The sequence below is a fragment of the Engraulis encrasicolus genome, chromosome 19, assembly GCF_034702125.1.
Source record: "Engraulis encrasicolus isolate BLACKSEA-1 chromosome 19, IST_EnEncr_1.0, whole genome shotgun sequence".
Taxonomy (NCBI): domain Eukaryota; kingdom Metazoa; phylum Chordata; class Actinopteri; order Clupeiformes; family Engraulidae; genus Engraulis; species Engraulis encrasicolus.
Window position 1 is genome coordinate 32,594,316 of NC_085875.1, and position 15,342 is coordinate 32,609,657.

Here is a 15,342-nt window from a genome sequence, read left to right on the forward strand (position 1 = left end):
ATTTTGATGGAAGTGAAAAATCGTTTTTGAAAAGCCTATCCTACAAGGCATGGAGTGTCACTGCAATCTCTTTCAAACAACCCTGGAGAAAACACATCACGTAAACACACACCTGAACTACTCTCATGAACACACACACGGGCACACACACACAGATGACGGGTCCCCTTTCACTCTGTCCATACACACCACCATACAGTACATCAGTGCCAAAAACCGGGCACATTTGACTGGTGTGCAGTCGGCAGACAGAGATGAGACTTTGGAAGGAGGGCGTGCGCTGCATCTATTTAGCAGAGGGAGGTGTTAGATAAATTCAGTGTCAACCTGCAAAAACAAACTCCCCGATGCGTAAAATCACACTATGAGTACAATCTCCACGGCACTCTGCATTAGTTGGTTCATCAGAGAAGTGAGGTTTGTTTCAGTTGAGCCTGGCTTCTGTTTACAACCATTAGAATGTTAGTATTCTCTCTTGCTCCCTGTCAAAAACAAAATGTTTTTTCAAGAAATTGCACGCCATCAATTACTGAGGATATTGTGTGTGTGCATGCATACAAACAAGTAACTTAAACAGCAAGATCACTTACATGAAAATAAATCTGTTTTTGTCTTCGAGACCTCAACCTTTTGGTGGCTTTTTAAGGACACGGGGGCTCATCTTTAAAATGTCAAGCTTGTAACAGAAAAAAAATCAGAAGCTAGGAAAAGGTGAGGGTGACAAATGAGCAGAGGAATGGCGGACAGGCGAAGGTCATTCATCATTTCCTAATTCATTCCACTCCTGTGACAGAGATGATGGGTAGTGATGACCTGAAATCAGGCTGCACCCTCCCCTCCCCTCCCCAACGGGAACAGCCTGTCGCCTCGCGCATCTAACATTGGTCCTATAGGCTTGCATTTTAATGAGGAAGTGCCATATGTGGGAGCCATACCGTCAATCTGGACTAATATGGGTTCTGCCAACATGCCACAATCAATGTAACTTTATCATAGTAATTAGACAGTATATTTAAGATAATGCAGTGCATATAGTGAATACCGTATACTAAGCTTTCTATGCCGACATTCACAATCTCACATTTTCTGAATGATGCATTCAATTGCCCATTGTTGATTTATTTGAAAGCATATGGGCATAAATACATCTACAGGAACATTTATATCAAATGAAACTAGATGACAAAAAGCAGATGACAGCAAAAATATTTTGATGATGATTATGATTAAGTTATATATCAATCTGCTGGCCAGTTGTGATGGGAATCTATACAAGCATAACCTCCCGATAATTATTAAGACAACAAAGGGTTAATTCAGTTGCAAAAAAAAATAAAAATGACACTGCGTGCCGTTTTCCCAGAGCAGGGAATGTTCTGATGCTCTGTAGTAGAGCTAATCTGACAGCCAGCACCACAGCCTGAGAGGCAGCACCACAGCCAACCCTGCAAACTGCTGGTTGCTAAGATACACTCCAGTCAGGCAACAGAGAGACAGAGAGTAAGAGAGTGAGAGGGAGAGCGCAAGAGTGGGAGAAAGAGAGAGAGGGAGAGAAAGAGAGAAAGTGTGTGTGTGTGTGTGTGAGAGAGAGAGAGAGAGAGAGAGAGAGAGAGAGAGAGAGAGAGAGAGAGAGAGAGAGAGAGAGAGAGAGAGAGAGAGAGAGAGAGAGAGAGAGGCAGTCTCCCAGCTTCTCAACTCCAGCTGCCAACACACAGAGAAGTGCAAGGCCTGGCCATAGGGACACAGAGGCCATACAAAACAAATCTGTGGGCATCACATGTGACTTGAGGTGAAGACTCAAAGGATCTCATAACAAATACTGCGTACTGGACTCAATAACCTTTCGAATCGAAAATGAAATTCTCACATGTAGCTTTTTTCGAATGCCATCCACATTCTTTTTTCTATTGCAACAATGGGGCTCTCTGTTGGCAGCAGTGGTCATGGACGTGGTTTGGAGGAAACAGAGTGCGGACATTGTGCTCGAATCTGTTACCACAGCAAACTGTGCCTGTGCCTGTGCGTGTGTGTGTGTGTGTGTGTGTGTGTGTGTGTGTGTGTGTGTGTGTGTGTGTGTGTGTGTGTGTGTGTGTGTGTGTGTGTGTGTGTGTGTGTCCTGCTGATGGCTTAGAGAGCTTTCTGTGGTGAACCTGGGGATTGCACTGACTGGCACACAGCGAGCAGTCTGTTGTTGGATTGCTATGCAACTTCCATGACAAATAGTCTGGCATGGTCTTCTACATCTGTTGTAGACAGGGCTTTAAATTAACACCAGCCCACCGGTCAAATGCTGGTGAAATTTCAGTTTGGCTGGTAGAAAAGACTAACTTACTAGCCACTTTGACCCATTTGAGAGTGTGTTTGGCTTGTAAGATTAACATCTACTAGACATTTTGGCTGGTGATAAAAAAATGGTAATTTAGAGGCCTGGTTGTAGACATGTCTGTGTGTATTATGCTAATCCATTCAAATTCAAATAAAAAACAAATAATAGTAGTCGAGAGTGCCGCTTTTCAACGACAACAAATTCACTAATTCAGTTCCTCGCGCCCAAAGACCTTTTCTTAAAATCAATTTTGACTTGAGTGCACGTCCGCAAAAAAAAAAAAAAATCGTCTTTTACATCCACACAGAGTGTCTGGAGGCAAATCCTATTCATGAATAAACACAGCACATGAATACGCTCGATATTTAAAGTGACAGTTGACTCTTTTAAAAGGTCAACATTTATGCCCATCATACTGGTAGGCTTTTCCTGCTGTGCTGAATCAATGTCTGTCCAAATAAAGCACACAATTGATTTTGCGGCTGCATAGAAAGGAGCCATATCAAATGAACATCAATTTGATTTAGTATAACATACAATGTTTTGTCCATTCAGTCCATTGCCTGGTATTGGACAGCCACATCACCAACATGCCATTGATGGAATGATACAATACATGTTACATAACATGGTGCTTGTTCCATGTAGTGTGCTTTAAATCAACCCATTACCACATAATATGCATGTTCATAAAGAACACCAAAATCTGACTACTACTTATGATCAAGAGACTGTAATTGCAGCCAAGAAAGATAACCTTCGCGTCACCCCTTCAAGGCAAACAGTTTTGTTTTACTTGCAAACCCATAACAGGTTTCCCATTGTATTAACAGTTAGATTGTCAATGGTGCACGTACGAAAAAACATTCTTCCATTCCATTGCTGTGACAAAGAAAAGACTGCCAACAGGCCTCTGGAATTTAACATAAAAATCCAGCAACGGCGGAAAAGGAAATCCTGTGCAGATGAAACAAACACAAGAGATATTCTTAGCTGATACGAGGGCCACTGTCATTACATAACCTGCTCTAACATGCTTGACAGTGGCACACTTGTCTTCAACACAGGGACACAATAGAGAAATCTTATCAAGTCCAGAGGTCTCTAAGTTTGTACAATTAATGTCATAGCCAATGTCCAATGTTTCTTCCCTTTCAATTGATGGTTGCTTAAATGAATGTATTGAATTGTATAGAATTTTTTAACTGTACTGTATATGATCTTATTGCTGGACCCCAGAATGAATAGCTGGGTCTGTGCCCAGCTAATGGGGATCGTAATAAACTAAACTAAATACAATGTGTATATTATGTGCATAGCATGTTTTACACAACATTGTCTGTATCATCTACAGTAAGGGCCTTCTGTCACTGACGCATGTTATGGGCTAGTGGTCAACCAATAAACCACTGTAATGTTCATATGCACCACAATTACATCATCACACAAGTTTGTGCACAGTCATCATGAGATGTGACAAGAAAGACAACTTCAGTGTACTGTAAATTTCACAAGAGTTTTGTTTTCGGTACACACACACCCACGGAAACGAGGCAATTTGGGAGAGATGGCTTCCCCTGGAGTGGGTAGTGAGTTTCCATAGTGCAGCAGCGGATGGATCTGATCGATAAAGTCATTAAACTGTATCTTCAGTTCCTAGCATCCAAGAGGAACTATAATATTAATTATACTTTTTGTGAACCTTTTGGGATATCGCTTGTGCCCTGTTACGTCAAGTCAAATGGTCAACCAATCAACCACTGAAATTTTCATATGCACCACAATTACATCATCATCACACAAGTTTGTGCAAAGTCATCATGAGACATCACAAGAAAGACAACTTCCCACTGTAAATTTCACAAGAGTTTTGTTTTCGGTACACCCACGGAAACGAGGCAATTAAAGAAACAATTGGGAGCGATGGCTTCCCCTGGAGGAGTGTGGTGGTAGGCTAGTGAGATTTCCTTTCCACTGATGGAAGTAATGCCGCCCCCCTGGTGGGCCCTGTCGTCTCCCCAGGGGAGTATGGGCCCATGTCCCACAGCAAACAACACACCTGCTAGACTGGAATAATAATTAATTGGGACTGCACAGAGGATGTATCCCACGGGGCTCCACTGATTTGAAAAGACTTACACTCTCACTGGGAAAGTGAAATGAACACCACCACTTGCCTGAGAGGTAACAAAAAGATTTTGAGAGTACTCTACATTTACTCTACATATGTCTACATTTAAAAGTTAGAGATTTTTAAGTTAAATGGCCATTGATAGAAGACAAGAGTCAACTGAAAACACCTTTCACTTTGGCTAGATCCTGTAAAAGGATAGACACTTTGTATTGCACATGAAATTTGAAAAGTTTCTTTAGAATGTAAAAGTGTTTAAAAAAATGTATAAGCCATTTTATGTATGTACTGTATACATTCATTTGTTTAGGAGGAGGGGGGGTCAAATCATATTTCATTTGAAACTGAACATTTTTTTATTATGACAGCAACATGTATCTGATACTGGCTACACCCTCACCGACCTTGACTAACAAATGTTTTGTGAGAAAGGGTTGATATTGGTTTGAAAAATGTCACCCCTGGGCCCTACCGTGGCCAACCGGTAGGGCACTCGCCTGCCATGCGGCTGACCCAGGTTCGATTCCCGGCCCGGGTCCTTTGCCGACCCCTCCCTGTCTCTCTCCCAATTAGCTTCCTGTCCACCTCTCACACTGTCCTATCAAATAAAGGTATAAAAAGACACACAAAAAAATCTAAAAAAAAAGTCACCCCTGTGGTGACTGCACAACTAAGGCAGCCAGCAACCCCTGACTCAGCATCTCTTGTTTGCTGGTTGTCGTGACCTGTCTACCCAAACACCCCAAAGAACACATAGGAGAGAGAGAGAGAGAGAGAGAGAGAGAGAGAGAGAGAGAGAAAAGGGGACTGAACATACGCCTTCCCTGCTAACATTCATTGGAATGAATCCAGAAGTTCACCTCGGCTCGTGCCACAGTGCAGCAGCGGATGGATCTGATCGATAAAGTCATTAAACTTTATCTTCAGTTCCTAGCATCCGAGAGGAACTATAATATTTGCTTTTTGTGAACCTTTTGGGATATCGATTGTGCCCTGTTAAGTCGAGTCAAACAGAGCATTTGGATGAACAAGCAGGTCACAAGGGCGTTTGCATTGCTAAAGGGTACTACCGTTCAAAAGGAAATAATTAACACCACTGCATCAGCCAAGCTCTTCACGTCTGTTGCTTTTAAGCTATGACAATAATTAGCACCCATCATGGATGAAACTTCACAGTGGCAATAAACCACCACTTAAGCATTGACAATTAAGTCATAACCAGGGCTCTAAATTAACACCAGCCAACTGGCCAAATGCTGGTGAAATGTCAGTTTGGCTGGTATAAAAGACCAACTTACTAGCCGCTTTGACCTATTAGTGAGTAAGATTGACATATACTAGCCGTTTTGGCTGGTGATGAAAAAAGTCAATTTAGAGCCCTGGTCATAACCTACAACTCTAATTCAAAATGAGGCACTCATCTGGCACCGCACCAACACAGACCCCTTCATTTCTTGAAAGGAGACGAAAAACGAGCAGGAAATGCTTGTTATGAACAGGCAGCAGAGACTAGCCTACTGTATGCACCAGGGAAAAAATAATTGGACAGCTGAGATACTAATGGTTTTGTTCGTTAAACAAACTTCAAGGCAATATCGCCCATCGTGACCTACTGTAAAACAAAAAAAGTTTGGCATCACCAGAGGCTGTGCAGCAACAAGACACCTTGAAATCAATCACTAGCAGAGCCCCCCCCTACCCCCCAACCTCGTCACCTCCAAAGGGAGCAGCAATTAAATAAATGCGTGAAGGAGGGTGGCACGCGTGTCCCCTGGGACATCCTGGCTTAACCATGTCCTCCCTGCTGGCGTCTCCATGGGTATGGAGCAGAGCGGAGCAGAGGACCTGAGCTAGCTCATCATATTAGCACCAGGCTACACAGCAGCTTTGAAGACAAGACTCCCATTAGCAGACAACTTTAAACGATGGGGGTGTATTATGTATGTACCGTAAGTGGTAAGGTGGCAAACTTGCTGACCTTTAACATTTACTTGGTTTCAGAGCTCTAAATTAACTTTTTTCATAACCAGCTAGTAGAAAACACACTCACTCACTAATGGGTCAAAGCGGCTAGTAAGTTGGTCTTTTCTACCAGACAAACTGAAATTTCACCAGCATTTGGCCAGTTGGCTGGTGTTCATTTAGAGCCCTGCTTGGTTTAACCTAGTGGTATAGATATAAATCCATTAGAAGCTGCTGGTATTTGCTTAGAATGAAGCCTACAGTAAGCTCTTCTGGTATCCGGTTATCAGACACCTCCAGGGAACCTAAACCAGCTCCCAAACACTCCCGCCAGTGTACAGTATAGTACACACACACACACACACACACACACACACACACACACACACACACACACACACACACACACACACACACACACACACACACACACACACACACACACACACACACACACACACACACACACACACACAATTATTTATCTTTTGAGGAGACAAAAAACAATAACTTTTACCCTATAGTAGGCTTCAAACCTATGATGAGATGTAATAAAAGAAATCTTGAATCTTGATATTTGCTTTAAATGAAGGGCTAAGCTCTTCTGGTATCCGGTTGTCAGACACCTCCGGGGACACTAAACCAGCTCCCAAACACTCCCACCACTGTATAGTATACCCACTGGCTCTTCCATGCAGCTTTACAAAGTATAGTACAGTATGCAAACTGAAACTGTGTAAAAATGCCTTTGAAGTTTTCATGGTGCCCTGCCCAAGTTGTTATAGGTTCTTTATAACAGTGGTGATATATTAGAGTACTTTCTTGATAGGAATATAACCGAGATACTTGGCTTTGTAAAACAGAATGCATAAAGTTAGATACACCCTTGAGCACAAACAGACCCTTAAACACGAGCAGCAGCCTCTCCCTGCCCATATCTGAAAGCCCATTGGGAAACTCCAACTCCCATTGTCATTGTGACACAGCACTCCACAGCACACAAGTGAACACTGCACACAACGAAATTGCATGTATGCCTCACCCGTGCAAGGGGGCAGCCCTCAGTGGCGCCCCATGGGGAGCAGTGCGGTGGGACGGTACCATGCTCAGGGTACCTCAGTCATGGAGGAGGATGGGGGAGAGCACTGGTTGATTACTCCCCCCACCAACCTGGCGGGTCGGGAGTCGAACCGGCAACCTCTGGGATGCAAGTCTGACGCCCTAACCGCTCACCCATGACTGCCCGTAGGAATTTCTTTGTTGGTCTGGGAGTGTGTCATATACTCTGCAAGCTTCAATCAGTCCAACTCTGAATATAGAGATTTGAGATTTAATACTCATTCGTTAGAATTCACCACCAGTTCATAACATACAATATTTCCCCTACAACATCTGCCCTCGGCATGAGGAGGGAGGAGTCCTCTCCTTCACACTCTCAATACAAGAAAAACATCTGGAACTCTGAATATAGGATTAAGCTAGCTGATTTCTCCCATCAATTGCCCTTTATTAAAATGGATCAATGTAGATCAAGAGAGACTTGGCCATGTTACAATTATTTTAGGGTTGGCTTGGCTGCTAGGTAGCATGATCAGGGGGGTAGGTAGCATGATCAGGATCAAGACTAAGCCACCCACTGGCCAGCTCTAATCATCCCTCTCATTCACACAATAATCCTGTCAAATAAAAACAACCTCCCGTCTCCATAACAAGTTGACACAACGCTGAAACAGTGGACCTTCAATCAAAGTATGTGTGTGTCTGTATGTGTGTGTGTGTGCGTGTAAGGGTGTGTGTGTGTGTGTGTGTGTGTGTGTGTGTGTGTGTGTGTGTGTGCAAGTGCAAGTGTGTGTAAGTGCAAGTGTGTGTGAGTGTAAATGTGTGTGTGTGTGTGTGTGTGTGTGTGTGTGTGTGTGTGTGTGTGTGTGTGTGTGTGTGTGTGTGTGTGTGTGTGTGTGTGTGTGTGTGTTTAAGTGTGCACACACGCGCATGTGTGTGTGTGTGTGTGCATGTGTGTGAGCGTGTAAAATGCCAGGTGGAAAACCCTGTGTGAAGCCAACACTCACCCTCGGCTACATGCTAAGCCAGCATAGAGGTGATTTCAGTAGTACGCAAACAGCAAACCCCAACTCCACACATTAGCAAGAGTGCTGCATACACCACATCTGCTTTGATGTGCATGGTATGGTGCTGCTCTGAAGGTTGTCAACAACCTTACCACCCACAATATGATGGGTAAGATGCCTCGTAATTTGAGTTGAGACTTCAAAACAAAACTGTCTGCTTCTTCATTGTTTCATAATGCGTGTGCACACATAATACAGCAGAACTGTGTGACGACCCATTTGTGTGAATTATAAGCCACTCAGTTTCACTCTGACTACATGTAAGACCCAGAAAAGGCTCAGACTGTTCCCCAGTTGTTAGACTCAGTCTGTGCCAGTGATGGTGGCCCAACTTCAAAAACTTGGATCATCGCTTGACTAATTACCTCACATTGCATGTTAAAGTTCATGACTTTTTGCTATTTTTTTTCCCATAACAACGTGGTATACAACTAGCTTCGTCTCAGTGCAATGTGACAATAAAAACAAAAGAAGCAGTGTGAAAATCAGCATCTATTCTGAAACAATGTTTTAAAGATATCTTGATTTTTAAAAAGTGGGTGCAAACAGGGCTGGTGCGTTACGAGGCAAACTGAAACTAGAAGGCTGGCAGTCAAGGGGAAAGATGCCATGGCAAGACATTATTTATTCACGTAGCATGGCTGAAGGCAAGCAGAGCGAAGGCCTTAGTTCTGACATAATCCAGGACACAGTTAGTGGTTGTACTGTAGCACTCAAGGCATTAGTAGCAAGTAAAAAACCCAGTAGAAAGGCTAAACACTAAACTACCGTAATGACACAAAGGTAAAATTATATGAATTATATCTGGTTATAGTGGTCTGGTTGTGTCTTATTGAGTATTTCTATGAAAAGAGTAGAAGTGGTTAGCTTTCTTTGCAGGTCATCAGTTCACAGTCTGAAGTGTTCTTTTCAACAGCTTTGTTTGACAGTGTTGTTGACCTGGCCACACATAGCAAGCAGAAAGCATGCTTGACCGCTGGTGTGCACATTTTGACATTTAAAGCATGAGACTATTAACTCTGTGCTGGAAGTTGTGTAGTCTATTGAAATGGGCAGGAAAGAAATATTATTTTAATTAGAGCTATTGGTGGACATGATTTATGGATAATTTATCATGCACATAAATGTTGATTTCAGAATAAAGCACAAACTTTTCCAACAATGTATGGTTCATTAAAATGTACATAGAGAATATCCTATCCTGGCTGATGACCAGGTGGAAGCAATGATGTTTACATTCAAATCCATCATTTCCCTATTCAAAGATGGTCAGGGAAAGGGACAAGTGACGGTCAACTTTCAATGCCACTGTGCTATTGCTTACTCAGTTCACTGAGACAAACCAGGAGACATTGGGAACAATAGTCACATGTAGAAAATGTTTAGGATGTGAATTGCCTTCTCTGTTATCCCTCTTAGTACCTGGAGAAAACTATAAAAGTGGAGGGTGTGTGCTATGCTCGCATGTCCCTACATGTTAGGGTCTGACAAAGCGACTAGCCAACCTCTCTGACACAGCAGATGACATGTCTTAACCCCTTTAAAGTAAACAATAGCCCTTTCTAAGTATAACAAGTCATGTAGGCCTAGGTATTATGCTATTATGCAGTGCAGTATTTGCATACTATTATGCAGGACTATTTGGCAGTATGTTGGGGTAGAGAGAGATTGGTCCCGTTCAACGGGTTACAATAAACTGGTCACTTAGCCTGATAAACCAGACTAAATATGGATGTCTAATTTAGTCTGGCCTCGATGCATAATACATCCGAAGATTGTTGATGAGAACAACCTTCCCTCAAAACCCTGCCCGCTTTGATTCAAAACACATGTTTGCGTTGTAATTGGTTTGCCAGATTCATGGCATTCTGGCTTCATTGAATCATTATGCGAGGCCAGACCCACCCGTAGACAAAACATTTTGCCGTCCAGCGGGTGGCGCTGGTTCACCAGGCTACTGGTCACTGGCACTGGACCAGTGACATAATCAGCCATGCGCCGCTTATGAAACCTTTGGATGCAAGTTAAAACAAAACTTCACCTTTCACTTTCATCACTTTATATGAGCAAATTGGTGCAATCTTTTGACAGCAGACAGTACCACGTCTCAAGACACTAGTTAAATCAACCAATAAGGATGTCAAACCCCTCCTATGGCTTTGGATTAAATTCGTTTACTTCCAGACAAACATCAACGTATTGGCTTGATCTAATCGGGTTAAAAGTTCGAGTGATTAGGAGAAAGCTGGCATTAAGTTAAATGGATACGAGGAGCTTATAGCGACTTTTTATCTAACAACAATGGGAACACTGGAAATCCTCCATTGTCAGTCAGCCTATCCCAAATATTCGTGTAGCCTGTCTCGAAGTTCAAATATGAAAGCACATCTGCAACAGTTGGAAACCCTGGAAAAATGTTCAAGCAAAGCGAGCACACGCCCAGAAACAGGATAGGGCACCGCATGTCCTGCCGCCGTCTAGAACTACATGCTTATGAAACAAAGTAGCTTTCTGCTGCTAGACTTTCAATTTAGTAACAAATGACCAGCGCGTTCTGTTGGCACGGCGTCTTGCACAGAAAAATATGAAAGTGACAGTTTGAGTTCTGCGACCTATATAACGAGTCAGTCGACTAAAATTAGCGCGCTCGGGCACACCATAAAAACCCCTCACGCAAAATGAACCTAGCCCTTTCTTTACAACTGAAATATCCGAGCTAAATTGCTGTATGCCACAGTCGCTAACAGTGCCCGACTATGAATTGTTAAATGCTAGCCTATCGCACAACACTGTGATCCCAGACACAAATGGCCTGGCAGACCCCTTGCAGAAGCTTCTGAGCGTCACTCTTGTGACGACAAAATCCATTCGTATCGCTGATTCTTCGTGCATGTTGAATATTTGACGTGGTGCCAGCAGCATTCCATTAAACAGGAAATACATTAGCGCCTTTGCTAATTACCAGCATCATTTTGTTGGTCAGCGCCACACACACAACATATTTAGAACACAGAGCAGCAGCATCATAGGCTGTGTACAAAGCGGGCCTGTAGTCCATCAGAAATCATCCAGCAGAAATTCGTCTTTGTATGATGCATGGGAAAACCAAAAGCTCGCGTCATTACGCGCGGTTGACTACCTGTTAACACAACCATGGATGCGAATTTGTCTGTGTCTACCTCCCTAGCAGAACATAGTAAAGGAATGTTTTCATGTTAGCTTACAGAAGCCATCATCAAGACAGTCGTCTACCCAGCACACACAGCCTAATGCGCGTCCAATACTCGTTCAAATCGTGTCTTATTTACCTGATCAAGAGGGAGATTGATGAAATCACTGATCGGCCGCAGAAGACTCGAGCCCGTGCACGACGATGTATCAGTAGCCATGATTCAGATACGAATCTTTGCTCCCCTCTCCCTCTCAATCAAATCCCCGATTCTCTCTCCTCCTGAAACTACTGGCCAGTGTTGCCTGCTGTAACTCTACTGACTGGCTGGCTGACAGCCGAGGGGGCGCAGTGATGTAGTCACAACGACAACAAAGGTAGATGGGTGGAGTTACAGTCCATCCTCTCATTAAACCCCGCCTTTAAATATATAACGTTTCAATTTCGCTCTTAGTGAGACCGTTTTGGTCCTCGAGACTCACTTCATACATTTTTAAACAAAATCAAGGATATCTCCTTTTTTGTGCACAGATTGGGCAAGCTATTTTTAAATTTGCGCGTGCCTTATGCATTTTGCCCCCATGCAAACACACGCGCGCGCGCGCGCACACACACACACACACAGTGAGACAGACCACCATGCATATATTGAAACACCATATTACAGTAGGCTACATTCTTGAAAGTGTAGATAGGCGTGTGCTATAAGACATATGTGTATGTAAGACATTGGTCCTTTAGGTCATTTGTTTTCCGCGTTTCATCATTCAACGACAAGCTTTTCGCATGTGAGGCTTGAGATTTTTGGAATTTAATGAATCTCGTGAAAACCTATCGCCCTTTTGTGAGTGCTTGTGAATGGTTTTTGGCTCAAACTGTAAATGAAACATGAACACAGCGACATCTGGAGGTTAAAATTGTGTTACGGATTGTCGCCTGAAGCGGGCACATGGTGACGCGCGCTCATCCCACGCTTTTGGCTGTCAAAACAGCTGTGATCAGAACAGTGACGATCAATTCACGTAATTCTACAATATTTATAAAGATGCAAGTGTGGTTGCCTTCATTCGTCTTTGTGTTTGTATGAGTGACAGGGGTGTCGTTCAGGGAGGGTAATAATAGTCACCAGGCCTATAGGGGGCCCCCACACAGTCTTATTTATGAAAATAAACGGCAGGGGAGGTCCATTCATTGGAGCTGATTGTACATAGGGCCCACGGCCCAACATTTTCTGCTACACCCCTAATGAGTGAGTACAGGCAGGAGTGCCTTCATTTGTCTGCAAGTGTGTTACTTAAAGGACCAGTTCAGTCAATTTCAATATGCTGTTGTATTGCTCACGCTACCCTTGACTTGTCAGTACCCGATGGTGCCACATTTTTCGGCTCAGCCCTTTCCAAGATATGAGCTATTCTAATGGGGGCAGCGTTTGTTAACATTTAAAACAAAATTAACATAGACCTACTCCAAATATTTTCCCAAAAGGTACCACTGTTTGCTAGCTGTCTGCTGACGTTGCGTAATCCTTTGGATGTTTTCAGTAATAAATAAAAATGTTTTATTTAAATGTAAACGAAGTGCTGCCCCCATTACAATGACCAGGATCTCAGAAAAGGCTGAAGAAGAAAAAAAAATCTCAGGTACTGACAAGTCCAGGGTAGTGTGAGCATTACAACTGCATGTTGAAATTGACTGAACTGGTCCTTTAATTATGTGTCGTTAAACACATTAATAAACATGTTAATAAACACGCATAAACAGCTGCTTCGTTTTATTCGACAAGCCAGACATTTTCCGCCTTTTAGTCATATCAACTACTCCACTGTTTTCAATTTAGCTTCCTACTTTAGTAATGTCTCCTTTTGAACACATGGCATAGAGTCCAGATCTAAAGCTAAAGTGCAAAGACTGAATCCTGACAGCTTTATCTTCATGAGCATAAGTCTTGCTCAGGGGGAACAAAATAAATTTCAGTGAAAACTAAACAATGAAGTTTACATCTTACCTTATCTTTCAGTAGTGTTCAAACACTCCCACTTGGCAAAATGTCAGGGCCCATTCACTGTAACTGTAGGCCTAGCCTATGAGGTTCATACATTTTTCTTGATATCCACAACAATAGCCTCACAAACAAACCCACCCCACTTTCACTCAAACATTAATGAGTTTGGTACTTGAGCATACATTTAATGGACCTTCATGAGGGAGTAACCCATTGCACTTAGCTGACATCTTATCCGAAATATCTTACAGTTGTTTGGCTGCAGGGTATTGGTTACAGTCCCTGGAGCAATGTGGGGTTAGGTGCCTTGCTCAAGGCCACCTTTGGATGGGATTCAAACCTGCCACTTTCCGCCTATAGACTTGGCGCATTTACCTGATGTTTTAATTCCAAATGAATCATTCCAAATTAAATAATTCAGAATTAAAATGATTCTCCATACATGCATGACGTTCATTATGTCTTGAGGTTATATTAAATTTTCAAGTTCTTTTGTTTCAGACATGTGAAAGTTAGTTATCGTTTACCTGACATGTTCCTACAGTGACCCTCTGATGAAGATAGAAGTTTCACCGTCGAAACATGTCAGGTAAAAGATTTTACATGTCTGAAACTAAAGAACTTGAACATTTGAATCTCCATAGAATTATCATGAACCACTTTTATTTAATTCTGAATAAACTTCTGGGGATCAGAGCGCATTTCCATTGGACAGAGGATGCACATGCTGGGTCTGTGTCCATTGCCTCTTGTGTCCCTATAGCAAAGACCAAAATTAACATAACACTGATTCTTGAGAAAGTGGCTAAAACAGGTTGTAATCTTGAATTACAAAATAATATGGTATATCCTCGTAGACAAAGGACTTGGCTTTTCTCCCCAGGCCAATCTCCCCATTTTGATTTTTTTTCAGAAATCAGGTTTTTCTCCGATCATACCTTGTTTTTTGTCAACACCGTCAGACACAATTAAAAGCACTAAAAAGTGTATTGATTTGGTTGCATATGTATCTGGAGTTTTTAAGTGATTGTGTGTGTTTTTTGGTTCACACATACGCCTTTAAATGTTGAAAATTCACTTTCATTCTATTTTAATATTGCTTCATGTGTTCTAATTTAAAAATATGTGTTGTCAGACAATGCTTACTTAATGCCTAAATAGATCAAACCATTTTTTGTAATTTCACAAATATTCGTGTAGGCTTAAATTTGCTATTACTTTGATAATTCAACCACTCCAAAGGAACATTTTGTAAGCACATTCATTTAAAATGTCCAAAACTCCTTCTTACGGTGGTGACTTAAGAACTGACGGTGGTGACAGTAATCTGAAGGTGGTGAAAGTGACCTAAGTATTACCTACATTTAGCAAAATAAATAGCCCTCTCAAGTCAATGACATCTAGCATAAACACTTTATTTTTGTGTGTGCACAGTATGTTTGTGCATGTGTTTTTTCTTAATTTGTTAGATACTCTAGGAAGTACGCCTAGATTATTGAAAATGTGGCATAAACAGGTTTTAAGTTGTTCAAATCCAAAATATAGAGGTGTATTATCATAGATGAAGGTCTTGGCTGTGCAGTGAATGTATTGGCCAAGCTCCCCATGTTTTACATTTTTCATAAA

The 15,342-nt window shown here is 42.2% G+C and overlaps 1 protein-coding gene across 1 annotated transcript in view; it reads right to left on the reverse strand.

Moving 5' to 3' along the window:
- mboat2a (membrane bound O-acyltransferase domain containing 2a) overlaps positions 1–12,033 on the reverse strand; it is a 99,077-nt gene extending 87,044 nt beyond the window's left edge. The window contains exon 1 of the mRNA XM_063184135.1: positions 11,854–12,033. Within this exon, the coding sequence (XP_063040205.1) occupies positions 11,854–11,934 (81 nt within the window). The 5' untranslated portion in view covers positions 11,935–12,033. The remainder of the gene's footprint in view (positions 1–11,853) is intronic.
- Between the last annotated feature and the right edge of the window lie 3,309 nt (positions 12,034–15,342).